This window comes from Adelges cooleyi, unplaced genomic scaffold (assembly GCF_023614345.1).
Source record: "Adelges cooleyi isolate 19-005CV unplaced genomic scaffold, UGA_ACOO_1.1 ACOO_flye_CR_arks_rails_tigmint_CR_PRNA_376, whole genome shotgun sequence".
Lineage (NCBI taxonomy): Eukaryota > Metazoa > Arthropoda > Insecta > Hemiptera > Adelgidae > Adelges > Adelges cooleyi.
Genome location: NW_026096053.1, coordinates 7679122 through 7702341, shown reverse-complemented (window position 1 = coordinate 7702341; position 23220 = coordinate 7679122). Strand labels below are relative to the sequence as shown.

The following is a 23220-nucleotide window of genomic DNA, read 5'->3' as shown; positions in this document are numbered from 1 at the left end:
TATGAAATGCATCATTAATCGTTATAATTTATAAGTATAAATTAGCATATATTATGTATTATATGTACCTACCTTTACATTTATAAATTATACATTAAAAATATTATTTTGAAAAACCTATCTATGATTAAAATTTAAAACTATTAAAAATATTATTTATTAAGTTGGAATACCTACTTAGTAAGTTAAACTCGTTTATAATGCTTACAAATAAATTGATTTTCACGATTTTTTAAAAACCGTATGTTTGTTAAATCTACTTGAAGTCATTTTTGAATAAATACTTTTTGTAATTTTTAAATTTTTCCAATCGTAAACGAATTATTTATTATTTGCAAAATATCATTGATTGATGAACGGGAAGGGACAATATAAATAATTCTTGAATAGTGTTATTGGATATTTGATTTAACCGCATAATTACGAGTAATTCTAACATCTGAAAATAAGTGCTGTTTACGCAGTTGTTAACATATTAGTACGCCATAAAAATTAAATTTTAATAATATGATATTATGTATTTTAAGTATAACTTCACATGACAATTTTGTTTTTTGATAATTATAAAGGAGTAACTATAATTTTTTTCCATTATTTCAGTGATAATAGAACACATTATTTATTAAAGATTAATGAGAAGAAAATCTGTTAAGACCATTGACAATCCAGGCCATGTGGAAAATTCCAATGTCCAGGCCACTTCATTGTATTTAAATCAGGAATTACAAATTTTATTAATAATTGTAATTTTTATTATTTTTTAATTGCCCTAAGCGATTACCAAAAAATATTATTACAGTACAATTAATATTTTACGTTTTTAATAATAAGTGAGTTTTTAGTTTTTGATTATCGTTTTCAAAACCGTTTTGAACTTTTCCGATTTTGTAAAACATTATAAAAGTTCAACCTATTTCGTAGACAAAAGTTTAAGAGTATAAATACGATTCTCTAATTTGTTTTTTTCCATTTACTTATTTTATACAATATTTTGTTTACAATTTATAAATGGATTTCATTACTACAGAAAGAAACTAAAGTGCATTTAGTTGGCTACAGTGTCAGTGGCGTTCAACCTAAACATTTGTTAAAAGTTTCTCATTTTTTTACCCAAGAGCCAAGTGCCTTATTTTTATGAAACTGTTGTATACATTTTGAACAACATTCTTTTTATTTGTTTAGCATCGAGTCACGAGTGTATTGTATTATTTTAATAGTCATCGTGATGAAATATCGTATGAATGTTCTATACTAGTGGCAGAGTCTCTCTAGTTATTATTAATATTATATACTGTTGACTGAACAGCTAACAGCGTATAATCTACTCTATGCTTATAGGTATTATTGTTTTTTTTTTTTATAGTTTTACTCGTAAACAACGAATAGTCACTAGACTATAATATTATTGTAATAATTTATAGCCCCTTTCGGTAAACCGGTTTACTTCGAGTGGAGGAAAGGAACCGAAATATACTGAAGTCAAACAAGCGTGGGGAGAGGCGAATTACTATTTTGCTTAATTTGAGGTGCTTAAATAATGTTTACAATAGTCTAGACGGGTATAGATTTTTCTTTAGGTAGGTACCTACTATCCAAAAAAAAAAATATATATACTGACTACTGTATAATATAAAAAACAGCATCACAATATTATTAACGTGCGACGGGTATCGATAAAATACCGGCGTCGAATTGCGCACAAAGTTGGTACGCATGTCCGACCTTCATTCTTCACCTACACTTCCATTCCGAACATATGATACCGCTGGCAAGGGGTGTGGTGGACAAGGGTAGGGGTAGTGCCTGTCGGTCGGCGGTCCGGACGGACAACACAAACGCACTCATGTCTCGACTCTCATTCACTATCATTTTGCTGAATAAGTTACTACGACGGCTTACTATTGTAACTGCATAGCATACGGTTCTTAGCGTTTATCGCGCGAATGCCGGCCCATAGTACCTGTTGTGACATGTTATAAGTTATATTGTAATTCATAATATTTTTAGACATTATTTTTTTATTTTTATCATAATATTTTGTTTTGAGTGAATCCAATCGTGTAAACTAATATCTACATCTTATAATATTACATATCTATAACATCTTTCGTTTTACACGGCCGAGGGTTAGTCGATACAGTCGACTACCGGGTCTTGTATTACTTCATTGTATAAAGGTAAATAATTATTATTACAACAGTTAGATTGCATTGCCAAAACTTACATTATTGCAATTTCACCTTTACGTTATAGACAACATGGGGAGTTCTTGCATTACGTAATGTAGGTATCGGTTAACGGATAACGTTAGCATTATCGTACGCAGTTTAACTTTTTGCAAAAACTCCCTTAAATTTTACTATATTAATTTTTGTTATAAGCTCGGAGAGAACATGTGTGAACGTTCTATACTTGCTTCTTATTTTGAACAGTGTATAGACAGTTGTGGATTAAACTATTTTAATTTTTTATCAATCGGTGTTGTAATATTTTGGTAATTAATACTCAGATTGACATTTTTTTATTATCGTTTTGCAAAAATGCAATGTCTGTGTGTTATAGTTTTATACTAGCCGTATAATTTATTACTTACATTCCCATACCATCCTCCAAAGTAGATTACGCAACTGCTCTATCACTAAATCTTTTGATAATGACCTATCGGACCAAATACCAATACACTAAGCTATATAAGCTAATACCTGTACTAGATAATCGAAGCCCTATTTTTAATACTTAATGGTTTGTTTCAACTAATTTCAGTTGAACTATTCCAGTATTTTATGCAGTGGTTATGTATCTATGAAATATTTATCGTGTTATATACCATTAAAATATTGTACAAGCTAATCGTTTGTTAATAATTGGCCGTATCTATGTTCTAACGACATACCTAACACTAGTATGATATTAAGAAATATTAGTTTATATTATACTAAAATACTTGTATGCAACTACCTGCAAGTTTGATAATTATAGATTTTTTTAGACTAGTTCTAAATACCAACTTATATGCACCTCTTTAAATGATGTGTACTGTGTAGGTAGATGTATTGTTAATACAAATAATAATCGTCTAAACAGTCAATTAAATAAATTACCAATTAGCACTTTTAACACTCAATGTCTACGTTTTTATATATTAATTATTATATTTAAAAGAGTGTGACATAATCTCAAAAAATGGAAAATTTAGTTTTTTGCGTAAAAATATGTGTTATAATGATAAAATAAAAAGTACACAAATAATGACATTTTTATCAGTGCCTAAATGGACTTATTTTCCTGGAATTTGTTTTACTATGTTTTATTATGGTTTTACTTATAGTATGGTTTTTATTTAATTCAACCGTTGCTGGTTATCATAGGTAATTTTATTTTTATACAATTAAGTTGATTATTAGTTAATAGTTGGGTTAGGATAAAATATAAAATAGCTGTAGATAAAAAATCAATTAAAGATCGGATAACATATTATGGAGTATCATGAAATATGAACCTTAATAAAGCTATGCACAATTTTTCCTATTTGCGCCGATACTAGAAAACCATTGTCGTTCACCAACATAAAAAAAAAATGTGTATTGTTACTGCTCGAGTGAGTAGGGGCTTATATGTGTGTCTAAAAACAAAACAACTTGTCATCTCCTACCTCAAATTATCGACTGTATGTCTGTAATAATTATTTGACATTTTTATTTTGCAGGCAGCATATCTTAAACCATGAAGAATAATTTGATCGCTACTTTATGTTAAAATTGCGGTTAGTAACTACTCATTTCTTAAAGCAACCATAAATTTACAAAATGTGCCGAGATTGGGATATGAAAATCTAAATCGAGTGTTGGCATAGAAAAAATTATATTATCGTTGGACTGCTGAGTTTAAGGCCGTGGTAAGTTAATTGAATTACAAAAATAAGCATATGTTATGTTTGTTTGATAAAAAGCTTTATGTTTTTAGGATACATTTGAGTTTGATAAAGTTGACAATGAGGCTGACTGTTTGCACAAGTGCTCAAACTACCTGTGAGCAGGTATGATATCATATTATAGTTACCAATGTAAGGCCTGTTTCACGCCTTACATTAATGGTACAACGTGTATGAATTTGGGTCCTATGAGCAGCTGACCTAAGAACCTTATGAATAAATAACAAAATATAACTTTGTTACAATCAGAGTTAATTTTTCTGTTGAAATCTATCACTAGAGTTGATGTTCTTTACATTACTATTGTCTAGGCCAGGAAAAAATCCAGTTTACAAATTTATTTACAAATTGTGCCAAATTTCTTAAAATTTATTGGTCATATGTGTAATCATTCTTTTAAATTAAAAAAAAAGAAACAAGTAATTTGAAAAAATACTACAATAAAGTAACTTGAATTAGGTGTACATTATTTGTTCTCAATCAAATGTTATTTAATTATGATTAAAATATATAAAAAGAAATTTCATTACTGCAACTTGAACTAAAGTTAAGCCCCATCACTGGACGAGTAAAAAAGACACATACTCTACGCACAGGTGTGAAATAGGCCTAATTAATTGCTTACAGCATCTGCAGAATTATATGTTGTATCACTTGATTATTATTTTTTACTAATAGCCAATAAACAAAAAATGTCTATACAAACTGCATAAATAAATATGCATCTTGAGTGTGTGAGATTGTTTTAAATATAATACAATTGTATTTAATATTTTTAAAAACTAAAAAAAATAAAGTTTTAAAATGTCAGTTGAAGGTACTTGCCATTCACTTTAATAATTAAAAAATTTAGCCCATAATAATACTTAGTAATGCTGTTTGCTTAAAACTTATTTTTATTTAATTAACACTGTATCAATAAATCACTTATGTTACATTTTTATGCATCTTCCCAATTTAAATATATAGTTATTATTATTTCAATAGGTGGCAAGAAAAATCGAGATACTTTTTGAAGAAAAAGTCGTTGGAAAATTGACCTTAATAGGTACACCGCTAAACAACATGCCGTTAAATAACAATGGGATTCCAGTGATTGTACAGAAGATGTGTGATTTTATAACAAATTATGGTATGTAAAACTTTTATTTAAAATAACATAACAATGTGTGAATAATTTTTCATAGTTATTGTTTTGTTTTAGGTTTGTGCAATAAACATTTATTTGATGCCGTTTACACAAACAGAGAACTTAAAAAGAATATTGTAAATGCATACGAGTTGTTCAATGCGTTGGATCAAAATGATAAGAAGATAGTTGAAGTCGAAGCAGCAGACGTGGCTACGATGTTGGCTGTATGGCTTTATTACTTACCAGATCCGTTGATATCATCAAAACAATATTTAATGATTTGCGGTAATACTGATTTCTAGTATTTCTATACAAATTATTTTCGTTTAGTATTGGATTATTTATATTTTATCAGGAAATAAATTGAACTATAACAATACATATATGTATATTATATTATGTATTGTGTGTACATATTTGTGTTACAACATTTTAATTAATTGGTTATGCAGTAACAACATAATTATTGCTTTGGGACAATTTTACAAATAAAGTAAATTTTTTTTTTTTACTGTTTTTAGTTTTATTTTAATTTATTATTAAATATTTTTGGTAAGTGTTAAAAATTCAAATTCCACAACTTTTTTTTTTAAAAAGGAGAGAACATTATAATTTTTTTATAGTTGTACAATTTATATTTATATTTTATGTTAATTTAAAGTGTTTATAAAATTAGATAGGTAGACAGTATATTTAATTATTTGACTTTCTAACACATTCTTAAGAATAATGTTCAATGATAATGTAATGTTTTTTTTCACCTAATAAAATCGCACATCATTCAAATGTGTTCCATATTATAGGTAGTATATTACATAAACAAGATTAACACTTTTTACATATTGTGTTTTTGTTTGTCTATGATAGGATTAGAAATCTTTTTTTCTTGTAAAAAAAAAAAATGGAATTTTTTTTATTTTTATTTAAGTATTGGTCTTCTAAATGATAACCTTTGCATTCACGCCTTAAGTAATTATTGCTAATTGTGTATTTTGTTTTAATAGATATGCACAGTGTTGATAACTGTGCTGATATTATTAAGCCAATGGGTAACACGAGTGAACAAACTCTTCGACAAGTAATGCGTGTTGTAGAGTCTTACGAAAAACAACACAAATCGTACAAAGGAAAGTTGCAGTGTCTATTTCAATTGCTATTCACTAAAAACATTCAAATTGGCTGTAAAGAAAACGCTGCGAAATTCATGAGCAATTTAAAGACAATACTAAAGTAAGTTCTGTGTTATTTTGAAAATTTAAAATTCATTGTTTATTTTTTAAAAATTGTACGTTGAATCGAATAACAACCCTACACTGTAATACAGCTCTCTCATTGATACCAACTGAAATAAAAGTTGATAGATTTAATTATGTGATTAAAAAAAGTAATAATAAATGTTATATTTAAATAAAAAAAACTATTTCAACTCTTTTTATTTTTAACCATTAGTTATTTTTGTAATTTTATATACAACTGTTTTTTAGTTTTCTCAGCATGCATAACTTGTGGTATTTTATTTTAACTTTTAAAAATTGTCGATTAATTTTTTTTTTTTTATTGATCTTCAACCTTGTCAATACAGCCTTGTCTATAATTATTGTTAAATGCATTTGTTTAGGGAATCTGATATGAAAAAAATTCAAAATAAGACAAACCATAATAAAATGTTGACTACAAGCACTTCCAAAAAGAACTGGATGTCGTTAAAATCGTTGGCCGTAAAGAACATAAAATGTAACAAAAAAATATTTTGGTAAGTGAACTTTTGAAAAATTGTTTTTTTTTAAATTTATTATTTTGTCTCTCAAATTTGTTAGTCATCAAACGGGGTTGTTTGATGAATTTTTTTCGAGTACCTTTATGTATTTAAAAAAAACCCAGTTGAAATCTTAGGAGCTGAACGGCATTTTGTTATGATGCTGGTAGCAGGTCGATGAGCGATGATGGATTGCTGTGCAAAACGGGCACCCGTGAAGCCATTAATGCAAAAGAACCAACGAGCGGTTCGGCTTTGAAGAGGTCCAGTAGCTGTCAGTTGGCAGCTTACAAGTTGTCTGACGAAAAACTATACACTCAGTTGACTGAAAACAATGTTCTAGTTGATAAGGTATTGTCATTGTTGGTAAATTATACTTTAGAAATATACTTATAAATCATTACATATATTCATACTATTACTTTTATTTTTTATTGTAAAAGGAAAATTCACAAGAAAATAAAGAAAACAAACAATTTCCCCAACACCTTTTTCAAGAAAGTTCAGTTAATTTAACCGAAAACGTGAGTTTTAATATATTTAATTTACTGAAAAAAAAATGAATTCTTTATTGTCGTTATAGTATTGTTTTATAAATACAATTGGTATTTTTAAATGTTCTAGGAAATGGCAAATTCACAGATTGACGAAATGAGAACAATGGAAAGAACCGTACAATATGCTCCGAGAACTCATTTAAAATCAAATAGAAAGAAGTCGATAAAAAATTATGTAGAAAAGATTTTAAAGTCTGGTTTATTACCAGACAACGATTGTGTGTTGTTGCAGAACACTTTAGAGTTAATGAAATTATTAGCGACAATTAAAAGGTTTTTATTTTATTTAATCTATAATGTGTGTTGTGATAATATCACGTGATATGATATTTTTTTAATTTTTTTTTTATAAGTATTCAAAGTCAGATAAACAATCTTAGGAAAAACAACGATGAAGAATTAGAAGCTGGCAAACTTCAAGGTACGAGTGAAAATGTGCTCGAATTGCGATGCCTTGAAAATCGACTTGAAAAATTGGAAAATCAAAAAAATATCTGTAACTATACTACAGACATATATAATATATAGTACAATAAATATAAAAAAAAAAAATGTTTTAGGTTTAATAAAAACTGGCCTTTCTTACGGTAGATTGTACAATCGTACGGTTCTTAATCTAAGAAATGCTCAAAGAGAAGCATTTAAGGTAAAACTATTTTATTTGTGAATAAATGTTGTGTTTCGTGGTTTTGAAACGTCGTCATTCTATACTTTATAAATTTTTGTTTTTAAACTCTTAGCAATTGGAAGAAGAGAAAAATCATAAAAACAGTCACAGCGCTATCGAAAACTTGTTGTCTGACATTTATAATGTAGAAAAAGTTCTTGATCATTTACAAAACAATTGTGGTTGCAGAGAATTACCGTGGAGGTCGAGTAAAGGTTGTCCTGGTTCTAAGAGGAAATCCAAAAGACAAGTGAGTTTATCGCATAATATTATTTGGCCATTGTTATTTTTTAATATGTACTATAACAACTAAATTTTTCTCTCCAGTTAAACTGTGTGTCGGTCGTTTTGGATTTGCAAACTATTAGCGAGAACGAAGTGATGGAAATTTTGCCGCAACCAATTATAGTATTTGGTGCCAAGGCTGAGTAATCTCCGTGTTTGAAAAAGCATATTGAAATAAGGCATTATTGGTACTGTTTTTGACAAAGACTTAATTAAAAATAAGTGAATTTTTTTTAACGTATTCAAATTTCTGATATTTTTATTGTTGAATAATAGAAAAGTATTACTAACATTATAAAAAAATATATTTTAGAAAAAATAATTATTTTTATTATCAATGTATTTTTTTTAAATTCCTCAGTATTATTAACACATGTTATATTGTTATTATAGCTATAAATTTGTTAAGACAAAGTACTTACTTTAATTGTGTAACAGTGTTGTTGAAATTAAATTTTGGCTCAATACAAGCAATATGCTTAATTATATTATATTTTCTTTATTTTATGAAGTGTACGATGCATACTATAATTATTGTATACTAATTAATAAATAATTATGTAAGCTTCAATGCATAGCTTAGGGTATTTTATTTTTTTTTTGACATAATTTTAGTTAAAATTTTATGTACAAAAGTTGCCTAAATAACAAGTTACTTTTCTGTTGACTATTTATAAACTTTAATTTATATAAAAAAATTAGTTTAGGGCGCCAATAAAAAAAAAAGGAAGTCCGACCGACCAATTGAAACTGAATAAACTCAGTTAAGAGTATCCACACTTCATGCAGATACATCAATACATGAATTTAATGTATTAATACATTATAATCTACTTGCGATATAATGATGATAGTATAGTCTTAATTGTATGTCCTGGCCAAACATTTTTTTTGGAAGTTTTATAATATCTGGCCTTAATCGATTTACTGGCAACATTTATCAATATTTAACATTTCTCATAAACCAACAACCCAAATATCCATATCGAAAAATCCGGATTACTTATGGTCTGGGGGATTTTCTTGTGTTTAGAGCGTTCAGGAGACGGAGGTTTTTGATTTTTAAACAAAAAGCGTGTCATATTTTCATTGTAAGTGTCTTATCAAAAATGGGATCGGGGTCACTTGCGTTGATATTTTACAACACAATGAAAAATGTTGTAAGTTGCAACTTATATTAAAATGTTGTCACAGCAACAATGTGTTGTACGTAGTCCGCAGAATATATAGAAAACTGATCCGTTGTTTAATTAAAAAGGAGTAATTTATATAATTTCTTGAGATAGATATTTTTTTAAATTCTCATTTTTAGCGTAGTCATTATAATAAACGTAATAATTTAACTTTTATGGTTTTTATTTAACTTGTAAACATTTTAATAATAAATATATCCATAAGGTATACTTTAGTGAAATGTTATTGCAATAAAAGGTTTTCTTGTTAATTATTAAATTCTGTCGTACTACTTTGCTATTTACTATAACTAGGCCAAAGTATGATTTTATTTGTTTCAGTTGGTATTGAAGAATAAACTAACTTGTGCGGTGAAAATACGGCTCGCCATTGGTACGTTCGGGACTGGGCCTTATATCTCACAAGCACTTGAATTGCATACCCAATGCGCCGGGTTAGATATCTTGCAAAGCGTCGCGTTGTCACAGTATCAGGTGAAATTCAATTAAAGTAGGGTTAACTGGAGTAGTTGTAAGTTTTTTTTAAATAGTTGTTTAACATGTATTTTCTAATTTCCACTACAACAGTCATATCATAGTTTTATAATATAACCATATACATTATAATTTATAAATATAAACAGCATGACATTTCGTATATTTTTAACCACAAACTCTATCATTTTAAATTTATATTTACTCTCTGAATACATATTCACATGCCGTTTTTATGAATTAAAAGTAATTCAGTAATACTAACCAAACCTTTTACAATTCTTTAATATAATTTAAAACTTCAAATTAACAAAAGTAATTGTTTTATTTCAAACACTCAAAAACTACTAGAATTGTGTTACATTAAAAATAGAGTGTTTTCATTTTAAGTAGAAAACTTTACTTATTTCCTTTTATAATTGAGAACAACGCGACGTCCTAAAAGTTGACATAGTTTTAAATAAAATAACCCAGCACGCTATAACGTTTTAAAAATTTGATGAAAATTATTGGTTTATGGTTTTCTGTTGGATTAAGCACTATCAATACAAAGTAAAAATCAAGAAAATATAAACATTAACACTTATCCCCTAGAAGGTGTTGGAAAATTCTGTCTTCTGAATATTTTTTATTTTGGGGCGCAGTTTGGTAGGTTTTTGTTAGACTAGGTTGCATTTGCAGAGGTAAGAAAGATAAATTATTTACAAATCACTATAAAATAATGTAAATAGTTGACAGTTTTAAAATGATCTCGGTAACTTAATTACAAGAACAAATTCAAATACTCTCTGCCTCTTCTTAAACCGAACGCCTTGATACATTGGGTGTGTAAAGTCATGTATCGTGTCGAGTATTCTTATAATAATTAAATACTAATGTAATATCTGGTTGTTTATTTCATGTTTTTGTTGCTTAATTTGTCTCTAATAATACAATAATTGTATAAATACATATACGTGTTGCGCACGCGCTCTTGTCGGATTGTTACATTAATTATTATTGATGAATTTCAAGCTTAGACGAAAAACCAAGCTTTAGCCGTATGTGCGATGAGCTCGTAGGCAAATCCGTAACAGGCTTTGGAACATTGCGGTCTTGCGGACTTCCGGTCAGCCGTTTCCGGTTCCAGGTCTTCCACAACCTGCCCAGCGTTGTTTTTTATGTAAACGTAACAGGAAGGCGTAGCGCCCAGCGCTGTGACCGTATGTTCGCCGGTCACGTTGACTGCGTCGCCGGACAACAACTGTACCTCTGCAGGGCTCGCCACGACGTTCACGCCGGTCACATTGACTACTCCTTCGATTACCGACAGTGTGACGTTGGTGTCACCGTCAAAGTAAACGTTAGCCTTCAGACCTGTTAAGGAAACAAAAAAAAGAAAAGAAATTACAATAAAATAACTTTGTCTACTGCCACAAATTAAGATTATAATAATTGGTATTTATTTTATTATATAATAAATATTTCGATAACGTTCATAATGATTTTGTACTTATATTGTATTGACAATTTTTTTTTTTAATTCATTAACTAAAACTGTTAGTATTTTTAAAGATTGGATTTCTGTTTAATTATTTTTTAAATAATGTTTGAATCCTTATCAGATAGGTTAGGGCCAACCTAACTAGACAGTCCGAAAAACGGAATAGTCCGTCAAATCCGCACTTAAATAAAATCAGTATGAGTTATAAAATAATTCAAGATATTTCAAGTACACAAAATAGCTCTAATTGCAAGAACAATAAAAGCATAATTTTACTCTAATAAACAGTATTAATAAATGTATTTTTAATAATAATATTTGGCTGATATAAATAATTATATACATTTTTTTAAGTAAGAATGATTCAGATGATTCAAGATAAACTACCCTAAGCCTTTCCGAATCGGAGGAGATGAAAAGCGGACGGGTCACGATACGCGATGATCCAGAGGAGAGTCGGTTGGAGGAAACAGCTTCAAATTGAGGCTATTTTTCTTACCCTATTCCTTCCTATTTTTCATTTTTTTTCATTTGCGTTATAATATAAGTATGTTCGTCGGTTGTGGATCATGCTGAAAATTACCCGGAAAGTCTGCGAAAAACATGAGGTCATACTCGGCCTGGTCCTGGGCAAAGACTATCCAAGGACGCCATCGGTCCAGGTGCCTTACAACCGGCATCAGCCAGTCGACTTGGGACCAGACCGACCAAGGGGCGCTTATCAAGTCCACTTGTGGATCGACCAATCGTTGGTAAAACCGGCCGTTGAGCGATGCCCAAATATCCATGTAAATCGTCACGTTGGTCCTGTCTGGCATGTTGGATGTGGCGCACCCGGCGAACTGCTTGATCATGTCACCGTGTAGGATCCACTTGCTGTTTACCGTCCACGCCTATAAGTATAACCACCACAACAGTATATATGGTATACTCTGTTTTAATGTGTACTAAATGAGTAATGAAGAGGACGGTTCAGGTTACTTGTTGCTTCTTACTTACGTACGGGTCCAAGAAGAACTGTTCGCGGCGACCGTGATCGACCACCTTAACCTGGATTTTGACAACGTCCACATTGTACACCATCATGTCCCATGAGTATCCGTACAGACCGTTCCGCCATCCGTTGTAACCCTGCACAGACCCAAAAGCAAATATGTTGACATTGTACACACACACAACTATCAATAAAGAATTATCAAACCTTAAAATTCTCAAATATTAAAGTGGCTTATATGGTTCGAACTTATTGTTGAAGAAACCGATTATACCAATTACGAGTTAACAAATCAAGTAACAAAATAAGTAAATAAATAAATTAAAACGAGTAAATTATCAAGTAAACAAGTAAATTAATTATTAATATAAAACTGTTTGTCTTTATACCTTTCGATGTTATTAAAAAGTTACTCAAATTGTCAATTGACCACGGCCATAAAACATATTCATGTAAAAAATACTATGACAAAGTGTGCATAAGTATACATACCTAATGGTAATTATAACCAAATTATTTTTCCAAAGCGTTTCCGGATCAAATATACCAATAATTAAATGCAAAGTGCAAACATTTATAATAGTATTTTATAATTTTTATATAATAATCAATTTAAAGCACAATTTCAGGTATTTTCTAAAATAATTAACACACGAGTGTAGCTCGTTTACATCAAACCATGTTTAATTATATTATTTAAAACAATAATTACCTAAGAACAACTGTTAAAAATGAGATAATTCCAACGATATATAGCGAAATATAAGGAGTTTTTGGCTTTTTTTCATTATAATTCGATCAGTTCAATTTAAATTAATATTTATGTCAATCAGTCGTTATGAGTATAGACCAATTTACTGTTCTATGTAAGAGGTTATTACTTGTGTTATGAAATGCGAGTACGGCAAGAACATCTGCAGTGCGGCATAAACGCAAACGGCCGCTGCTATCATATTGCGTTTGACAGGCGACGGTGGTTTGGTCGTTTGAACGCTGATGGGCTGGAATTTTTTCCTGGTAACCAAAGCAGACAGTTTTTCGGCCATCGAGTTGGGGTCGTAGAACACCGGGAGCATGGCGGCACAAACGTACGGGAACATGCCTGCCGACAGGAGTTGTTAGGTGTAGTGCATAGAGATGTATTAGCTTGTGTGCCATAGTGAAGTAAACAGAAGGACTAAAACCAGTATGACCACACAAAAGCTTCGTGATTGTTGAGCGGTTGTTACTCTGTTACGATGAAATAAGTTTTTACCCCTTATCAATATTATTGTTGTTTTTTCTTCAATATACCGTTATCATTATCACCACCGCGATGTATTAAACGATATTTTTTTCTTCTGACTAGGCAGACTCACTTGAGTCCTTCTGTTTGTGCATATTAAAACTCCCCCCCCCCTTTTGTAGTGAGTACGAAACGCCTATATTAAACATCCATATCGCAGTATTACCGATGGCGAACATCATGGAGTTCATAGTGTGAAAGGCGAGCAGCACAACCACGGTAAACGGCCTGGACCGCTGGAAGCACAGGCCAAACCCGGACAACAGGTCGATGAGGAATCCGGTGACGTGCACTATCCACCAGTCTACGAACTCGGCTGGCAGAACGTACCTGAGACGTGTGTATTTGTGAACGACTACGGCGAAATGTTTTTAGGAAATGTCAAGTATTTTTATATTATACCTGAAAGGGGCGAAGACCTTGTGGTACCCCAGAGACTTCATCGAGTATCCCGAAAGCCAGTCCGGTTCCAGCTTTTTCAGACCGGCCACGAAGTACATGATAAAAAACTGAATCCTCAGTAGCAAGTAGTTCCAACGTGGCACCACACCGGTCGCGCCCGCCGGTAACCTCTGCAGCCACTTGTCCGTGGACCAGTTATGATGGGCGTCGGTGACTGAGAATATGAGGGTGAGCAGGCCGAACAAATAGGAATGGTTATTCCAGGCGCTCTTGTCAGCCAACAGTATGTACCAATATGGAACGGCATACGCGACGCAACTGGTGCGATAGTGGAATCCGGTCAAAACGCCCAGAATGCCTGTAAGAAAATATCGTCACCGTTTTTTTTTTGTTTGTAAAGTACATACATTTCTTACGCCACTATTTAGTTAAAACAATCAAGAGAAAAAATACGACGAGTTACGTCACGGGTTGACACTTGACGGAACCACAGTTTTAATACTAAAACAATAAACTAAATTGAAAAAACTTGAAATTATAATACTCGTAATAACCGATTAAAAATAAAATCGTCGACAATGGTTAATTGTAGTTATAAATGTGAAATGTATTTGCAAACAAATTTTTTTTGGTCTAAACGAAATATTTAAATAATTTATTTTTAAATTAATTTGAAAAAACTATGTTTTCCCAAAAAAAGTCAAGTTTGAAGAATAATACAATTTTAATGAATAGACATCCTAGTTATTTTAGTACTTAAATTTATAAATAAGTTAAGGTATAATTACACTTATATAAAAGTATACTGCAAATGGTTTTAGGATAATCCGAGGTTTTAAAAATAGGTTTTGTTCTTATATGACTAGTGTACTAATATTTTCAAATTGTGGTTCAAGTCGATGAGTATACAACTAATGGCAAGCTGTTATATAGTATAATTTTAATATCAAAAAAGTAAAAATCACGACGGGGAGGGGTTTTAGAAAATATTATAAAATGTTATCGACAGCCCACAGATGTAAATGTTGTAATGTTGACAGTCTTACCGGCGAACATTGAAGCGTAGGCCACGCACATCCAGCGGCCGGGCAGTGGCCGGACAAAGTCGAAAAGCGGAAAGTAGCACATGTTCGGTTCCATCCATCGTCTGTCCACCTGGCAAAACCCTCGTTCGTCGACCGTGTCGATTAACATCAAGAAACCTTTACAAAAACGCTATTGATCAATTACAGTGTTAAGATTTTTCGAATATGTAACCGCTAACCATGGTTTTTGAACAAAACCTTAACCGCTATTATAACTTAAAATGGAGAAGATCGGATAAAAAGTATAAAAAAAAAAACAACCGATAACGATGTCGATGGAATATAATATTAAAAAGTAAAACTAAATATACTTGGTATTAATCGTATAGCTCGATCGTTATATTTACACGGAATCGATAAATTTGAATAGAATAAAAATCCATTTTATCTTCGGTTGTACTGTGAAATGTTTAAAAAATGTTTTTCACATTTGCATTTGATCACTTTCAACATGAAAATGTTCTTAGGCTGGCGGCCAACCAGGAAAAGTCTTGAGACATTTTTTATACTAAGCTACAACTTTTATAGGGTCTTTACTTAATCATTTACTCGATTTATTTATCCGTTAACTTGATTTTTTGCTTTAGTTTATTTTATATACTTTACTCGATTTTTTTTAACTCGAATTAGTATATTTATTTAAGCGTTAACTCATTTATTTAACAAACCCCAAAACATTATCATGATTATACATTTAGCTTTAGTTCAAAATCTCACGAATTCGGTTTCACCCCTTGGATCTGCTACACTTGACCATGGTTTCATTGGACAATTATTTCACGAGTCTTTGTAATATCACGATTCACATAATATACGACAGTCGTACTTACCGAAGGCAATGCGCAAAGCCGCCAGACACGTGCCGTCCTGGTATTGGAACATGTAGGTGACCAAACGGTTCCACAAGTCCATCATTCTGTGAGCTACAGACCGCGGAGGAGGGAGCCGGTGGTCGTTGGAAATCGCTGCGTCCGCGTCCATGGCGAGTCAAAGGCTTAATGAAAACTACCCGTTCGGCACCGTTTAACGGCCCTGGCCATTTCACGCGTCGATTGCTGATTGGATTATTTGACGATGACCAGAGGTGACATAGAAATTAAATTGCATACACTGAAACTATATTCATGTATTAATTATCTTTGCCGTTTAATGAACTTTTTAACAACCTGACGTAAAATATGGTGTATCAAATACTACGATTGTGCGATTTTGTTAATACGTTGAACAATATATAACAATGAAGACTCGGCCGGCGATGGAAAATATATTGTATTAATATAGCGTTAAAAAATATAAACGAATAAAAAATATAATCAATGTTTTTGAACTATTTATTTTATTCGTAGAATTAATTACATAATATGTATCAATACGTTTTATTTAGTTTTCAAATCATGAATTTCTGAAAACGTTTTTTCATCTATCCACTCTTTCTCTTTATCTATATCTCTTTTTAATGTCTGTCATAACGACTATGTAAGGTCAAATATTCAAATTTATATATCAATAAATAAACAGTGATCAAATAATTTTGTTTGATTTAAAATCAAACATAACAAACGTTCAGTATTATTTTCGTATACCATCGATCTTATAATAATTTATTCACAACTAGAAATGATCATTCAAGAGAAATGTCTTTTCTGATGTATTTTAATCTGTTGCAGTAGAACAGAAAATATAGTTTTATATTTACATAATAATTAATTGAAATTAAAAAAAAAATGTAAAGAAATGTAAATTGTATTTTCATTGAGTGTATTTGATTGAATTGGTTACACTATTAAAGTAATAGCTATACTATAATCTACTTAATGCTTAAGATTTACATTCTCCAAAAGTTTAATTAATAATACTTGATTAATATTGAATTTACTTTTATTATTATAACTTATAGAATATTACTGAATACGGGGTTGCGGTTAGACAATTTAACAGCACGGATGTCTTGTGTAATTTTATGTTCTCACTTCTCTTCTAATAGAATGAAAACAACTTGTCTATTAGGTACTTATTATTATTATATTTTTAATTAGGATCATGTAACAATGAATAGATGTTATTTCAGAATTCCATATTTTAACTAGTTACTGATAGTTAACAGTTTAAAAAAAGTGTTATTTTTTCTTTTTAATTATTACTATCCAAAATCTATTATTTAGATTTTTTCAATGCGTTTTTATTTAGGCGGACTACTAAAGTTCATATCGATTGAAGATCATTTCGAATTACTGAAATCTACGTGGACAAGTATAAAAAAAGATTGAGAAAAGTGTATTTCCTCTGGATTAGGTTATAGAGTATCGACTATAGCATACCTTAAATTATACATAGCAATTCTATAAAATAATTTTATCATAAAATTAGTTTTTGACAAAGTATAGAATTTATTGTTTACATTTTATCTTCATTCGATTTAATTCTTAGGTATTCTTTAAAACCTAAAATAACAATAAGAAATATTTGAAATAGTACAAGCCATTAAACTTAAATGTAATTTATTTTTATCAACAGACAATATGTACATAGTTTTTTAAATAAAAAAGCGAAGTTGTGCTTTCGTATAACTGTTAAACTATAATATAAAAGTATTAAAAAAAACAAACAATAATTTTGCGGTTATCCGTCAGCCGGCAAGTCAACCGTGACGAGACATTTTATAGATCACAGGGGCGGTGGGATCAATCTTATCCTCTCACAAAAAAAAATACGCCTCTGAAGATATTAGTCATAACTATTATGTTTTCTTTTTAGAGTTCCAATAGACTGCAGCGTCCACAATATCGGTACTCTGTATAAAGTCCACGGCCACGATGTTACACTTATCAATGAATTCTTTTTGACCAAACCACGTGTTGATTTCGGTGTTAACCGTTGAGCTCATTTTTCGCAGTCCGCCGTTTAAGTTCAAGAAGACTTCTCCACTTCTCGGCGTCATCTCACCCATCAACACAGCTTGGGTTTTGTGTTGTCTGGTTAAACAATAAAATAAAATATATAGCAGGCAACCAATTGAAAATAATTTCTTTTAAGAATAAAACCGGAAATGTTTGGTTAATGTAATAATTAAACAACGTTTTGTTTTGATTTCGTTTACCTAAATGTAAGATCATGATATACCCAAATATTTACTATGAAGTACATAAGATTGCGCCAAACATGCATTTTTACGGTGTAAATTTAAGGGTTATCATTCTGAATACAGTTTTTACATTTTTAGCACAAACACATTTTAATTTTGACAAAAAAAAAGGTTTTTATTCCATTCTCATAAATTGTTGTTTTCATTTATAAATTATTGAAAAAATATCTTCGGCTAGACACATTTCAAGTTCGTATTTCCTTAAAAAGCTAATAAACTATTTCTATATGAATTTTCGGTAAAGCTGTATAAGGGCTATTTTTTTTTCAGATGAACTTTATCTACAGGGGGATGTGATAACCGGATAAAACAAATCAACTAGTAATAAAAAATTGCCATCAGTATGTTAGTATAACATAGTAGTTATAGTCAATACAAACTTTATACAGCCAGAAAAAATACGTTTGTCCAAAGTTGGCACCTTTAGAAAAATACTCTTGCCTGGTTGCATTTACTCACTTTTGTTTGATGTACGACTTTACATTTTTTACAAATTCTTCCAAATAATGAGCGTTGGGCCAGTATCGGGGTGCCGATTTCCAGAGGTAGTCTTCTTGTGAAATCGTTTTAGGCACGTGGTTGAAAGTCACTAACAGTCTGCTGCCATCACGTTGCAAATCGCTCAACGTACTCTCCCACGACGGGAAGGTCATACGATTTTTGAAATGATCGTTTACAAATTTGAACAGCTCCGTGTGCGTCGAATCGTCGTTAGAGAAACCTGAAGCAAGCATAACGCTTATTTGTATAAAAGTCCTATAACATCATTATAGGTATGTAAAACCGCAATTTTCTTGTTAACCAGACCCGTTGGGAACTTATAGAAGTCCAGGATGACGATCTCTCTCGTGGCGTCTAAGAAGGCCGTCAAATCATCTAACACTTTGGATAGTGCCCTTATGGAAACCACGTTGTGGGCTACCCACCACGGCTCTTTTGTGGTGTTGTGGTAGCCGACCCTTAGATCGAAGTATCTGGCTCCCAAACAAAGTTGTCCCATTATGTCAACGTCCTATTTTTGAAATTTAATCAAATTATTTGATGCACAACTTGTATGTTTTTTTTTAATATTTACATAATATGTATTTTTTTAAAACAAATGTATTTACCTATGACACCCTTAAAGTGTTTAAAAACTGTACAATAATTTTCATTTAATACATTTCCAAAACAGAGTTTTTTTTAAAGTGATTAGTATTTTTGTTACTGTGTGCCTTACCACTTATTATTAGTCCTATATGTACAGGTGGGGTGGGGCATGGAAGTTAAAATGTCCCAAAACCCTAAAAAATCCCACAGAATTTAAATGAAAAAAATCTCGCAAGAAATAGGCTAGGTTTATTGCTAACGTTTTCTTTGGATACTGATGGAGTTATGAAGGGTTTGAATGTATGTCCCTGGTTTTCCTGACACTACGACTTCTCCTTTTTGCATGGTCTTTAAATAATAGATGTGATAAAAATTAAATTCCCAAATCTTGTACTTGCCAACTAAGTTATTGCCAACCCATTTTGTGTATGATCTAAAATGTGTTTAAGCAAAGCTTGTGCTTTATATGGTTGAAACGGGCTACTTTCGTTTTGCAGTGCGTGAGATTCAAACTAGATACAATATAGTACCAAATTCGACGTGTTTGGACGTATTGGACACTGGTCCATATTGAAATTACTATCAGACCAAAATCGACTCACTTGTGTGTATATATATTTTTTCGAAAAATGGTAAGTTTGCAGTTTGAATTCGTATGAGCCAGAATTGTGTGTACCGGGCAAAAACAATTCTTTTAGCTTGGTTGATTTTGCCGCGTCTGATAACTCTTCCATCCAGTTGGGTCGTATTTTTAGACAATTGGACGCAAATGCTATAACACAAGCACATACTCGGTTTATATCAGCGTGTACAGATAAAACTTATAGAAGAGCATACGAAAAGCAAAATTGCGAAAGCCTTAAACGTTTCCACCCAATCAATAATAATAATTATAATGTCCCCAATATAAATATAAAAAATGTTGTAACTAAAATCTCCTTACATTTATTTATATTTTTATTTAAGAGGATTCAATACCGACCATTTTTAAGGAGTTTTGTAAAGGCAATATTTAAGAATTTTGAAAAGGAGAATTGTTATTATTATTTGATGGATATATTTTCCCGTAGTTCTTACACGAGTGAAAATAATAGTTTATATTTCAGTGAAATACTTTCAATCAGAAATTGAATTTAACTGTTCATCTTTCATAACAGAAGTGAATTGTTTTAATACTTTTATCTATTTTTTTGTTTGAATAAATTTCATATTAAAAAAGAGATTGTTAGTTCCTACTTATAAAATCAAAGTTTTGTAAAAATTGTTGTTATGGTCTAAAGTAAACGTAAATATTGTTCTCAGTCAATGGAAACGTTAATTAAATAGTAAAATATAATGGGTTTTCAGTAACAAAAATTGTATAATGTATTATTGAATAGAAGTTCGATGTTTTATGTAAACTTTAAATTTTGATTGTCATAATGCAAAAACTGGTTTATTCTATATTATAATAAAAAAAAAATGATTTGTGAGATATTAGGTGTCAACGTTTAAACATATGGCACACATTTTGAATAAAGCATGAAACTCAAACCATACTTTATATTATGGATATAAATAGATCCCTACATGTATGACGATGAAATAATTAAACTAACTCATGTTGTTTCTGATGTATGTCACCCAGTATAGAAAACATCGTGTTTCGGACCACCCTTGGTAACAAATATTCCCTAGAATACTAAACTCGAAAGTCAAATCCGTCTGTATAAATCCTAGAGTGGTGTTCACTGAATACGACCGGATTGGAGCGATGGTGGCCAGGTCTTTGTCTTTTGTGTTTGTACTGAAAATGGCGATATGATCTTCGAGGGACACGTTAGCCATTCGCCATGACACCGCCACTCTTCTAGTGTAATCCGGCAGATCTTTATTGTCCGGCGTCACGGTTAAAGAGACGTACCGGTCCTCTAGGGCATAGTTTACAGGCAAATCTGAAAACCAATGTCTAATAGAGAAACTTTTCAAAAACACGTGGGTTATATTATAATATATTATAGAAACACCATTCCAGATGTTTTTCTCCAAAAACCAAATATTATGTTGAACGGACACAATAGGGTAAGGCGTGGTAGTTGTCTCCCCGTTGATTACCTACAACGGTAGCCGGTAGGTTCACAATGTTAAAATATAATAAAATGTAACGCTGATGTCAGTAATACAAAAAGGCTCCGATTTGTTTTTCCCCTTCAACAAGCGGCGCGTGGGATTCGTTTCGAGTATTGATTAAAATACAAAGGTTTTATACATACTATCGGCTTTTTACAACAGCCAACACTCGCACAAACAGGACGCTTGTTTAATGCTCCAATTGTATAATATAATATTATGTTTAAAACCAAACACATGTCTATTCGTTATGCTTCCTAACAAGTTTTAGTATTTAGGCGACGACAAGTTTTTCGAATATAGCCGACGGTTTTGTAATACTTAATATACAAATAGTAATTTATTTCACAAAAGACCTTGTTACCCGTGGAGTCTCTTTTTATCGTAGTGGGGCAGCCTAGTTTATTTAGTGTCGATTTAAGATCAATCATGCCTTTCTTTATATCATAGGATCATCGTGTAGTAAAACTCAGATTAGTTTGTTTTGGGATGGTCTGATTCGATGACATTTGCCTTTTTAAGAACAAGAACATGGGAAAATATGCTGGTAGCCGGAATCTTATTTTTATAGTTTAAATTTTCAACTTGTCCGAGCAATTTTTGACGAAACCCAGTTACAGCTTTAAGTAGATATGAATATACAAATTTGAAAAATTGTCTTAACTCTCAGGTTAATTGTTTTTTGTTTTGTTCAACTTATAGCTATGGCAAACGTCAAAAACTAGTGGAAGCCATTAGTCAAACGACCAATTGACGTCAGTTATTGCACAAGGCAAAGGAAATTATAAACACGAATACGCCCTGACCGAATAAACGGCTTTAATAACGTATTATTGATTCGTCCGGTTTATTTTGTTACTGCGGTTCGGCGGTGACCTAAATTTAGAACGTTTACAATAATGGTTAAATTAATATTATCCAATGCAATGGTCGAATAAACCATTCGGATATCCAAAAATTGTATTAAAAACAAAAAGACTCGAACAGTCAAAAAATACACACAGAATAAAAAAGTGTTGCATTAACATGATTTTGGTTGAACCTGTGACAACTAGATTTTGTAGTTATTCCTACCAAAAAACATTTCTATATCAAATAATTACCTAATTAAGGAAAGTTTAATATATTTATAACTAATTGTATTTCACTACGTATATAATACACCATCGCTGCAATGTAAATCAAGCAAACAATCCAGTAATCCAATAGGTGGACGACTCTAGGATTCGAGTACTCAGTAATGCTTTTCGTTTTTTTTAATTTGAGTCTATACCAAACTCAAGGTAATTGAAAATTATAATTTAGACATAGATTATTTTACCCGTCGACGATATAACACACGATTAGGTATAGTATAACTCCGCTTTACAATAATAATTACACGTTGAAACGCATTTGTGTTGTGGCTGTACGATTGACTTTACGACTTACAAGACGCCAATTACACAATGAAATAATTTATGTTCCAGACTATCCAGAGCGACATTACCGTCGTTGTGATAAAAATTATAATATAATTCGATATAATAAGAATATCTTAATTTGTTGAATTTATTCCTGACGGCGTCCCCGTAGGTATCAAATATTAGAGTTCGGGTCACACGTCTGTCGTTTTCACTGCTAGTGTAAGTGCTGG

The 23220-nt window shown here is 31.1% G+C and overlaps 3 protein-coding genes across 4 annotated transcripts; 1 reads left to right on the top strand and 2 right to left on the bottom strand.

Moving 5' to 3' along the window:
* The first annotated feature begins 1831 nt into the window (after positions 1–1831).
* Positions 1832–8802, top strand: LOC126840923 (uncharacterized). Of its 2 annotated transcripts, none has more exons than XM_050576941.1 (14): positions 1832–2177; positions 3707–3895; positions 3964–4036; positions 4919–5063; positions 5136–5348; positions 6068–6293; positions 6682–6816; positions 6993–7170; positions 7263–7343; positions 7444–7649; positions 7730–7872; positions 7937–8022; positions 8117–8293; positions 8371–8802. In XM_050576941.1, exons 3-14 carry the CDS (start codon positions 3992–3994, stop codon positions 8473–8475), a joined length of 1740 nt encoding a protein of 579 aa, XP_050432898.1. In that variant the 5' UTR covers positions 1832–2177; positions 3707–3895; positions 3964–3991; the 3' UTR covers positions 8476–8802. The 2 variants fall into 2 exon arrangements, with proteins under 2 accessions (XP_050432898.1, XP_050432897.1); XM_050576940.1 differs by having other exon boundaries at positions 6990–7170.
* A 2089-nt stretch (positions 8803–10891) lies between these two features.
* On the bottom strand, positions 10892–16225 carry LOC126840504 (vitamin K-dependent gamma-carboxylase). The gene is made up of 8 exons (XM_050576296.1): positions 16075–16225; positions 15206–15361; positions 14160–14517; positions 13924–14087; positions 13354–13574; positions 12478–12609; positions 12062–12371; positions 10892–11351 (listed from the first exon to the last, which is right to left on the bottom strand). Exons 1-8 carry the CDS (start codon positions 16223–16225, stop codon positions 11011–11013), a joined length of 1833 nt encoding a protein of 610 aa, XP_050432253.1. The 3' UTR covers positions 10892–11010.
* A 1667-nt stretch (positions 16226–17892) lies between these two features.
* Positions 17893–21253, bottom strand: LOC126840757 (PI-PLC X-box domain-containing protein DDB_G0293730-like). The gene is made up of 5 exons (XM_050576693.1): positions 21074–21253; positions 20078–20247; positions 19194–19398; positions 18846–19107; positions 17893–18216 (listed from the first exon to the last, which is right to left on the bottom strand). The coding sequence occupies exons 1-5, from the start codon at positions 21075–21077 to the stop codon at positions 17982–17984; spliced, it is 876 nt and encodes a 291-aa protein (XP_050432650.1). The 5' UTR covers positions 21078–21253; the 3' UTR covers positions 17893–17981.
* Between the last annotated feature and the right edge of the window lie 1967 nt (positions 21254–23220).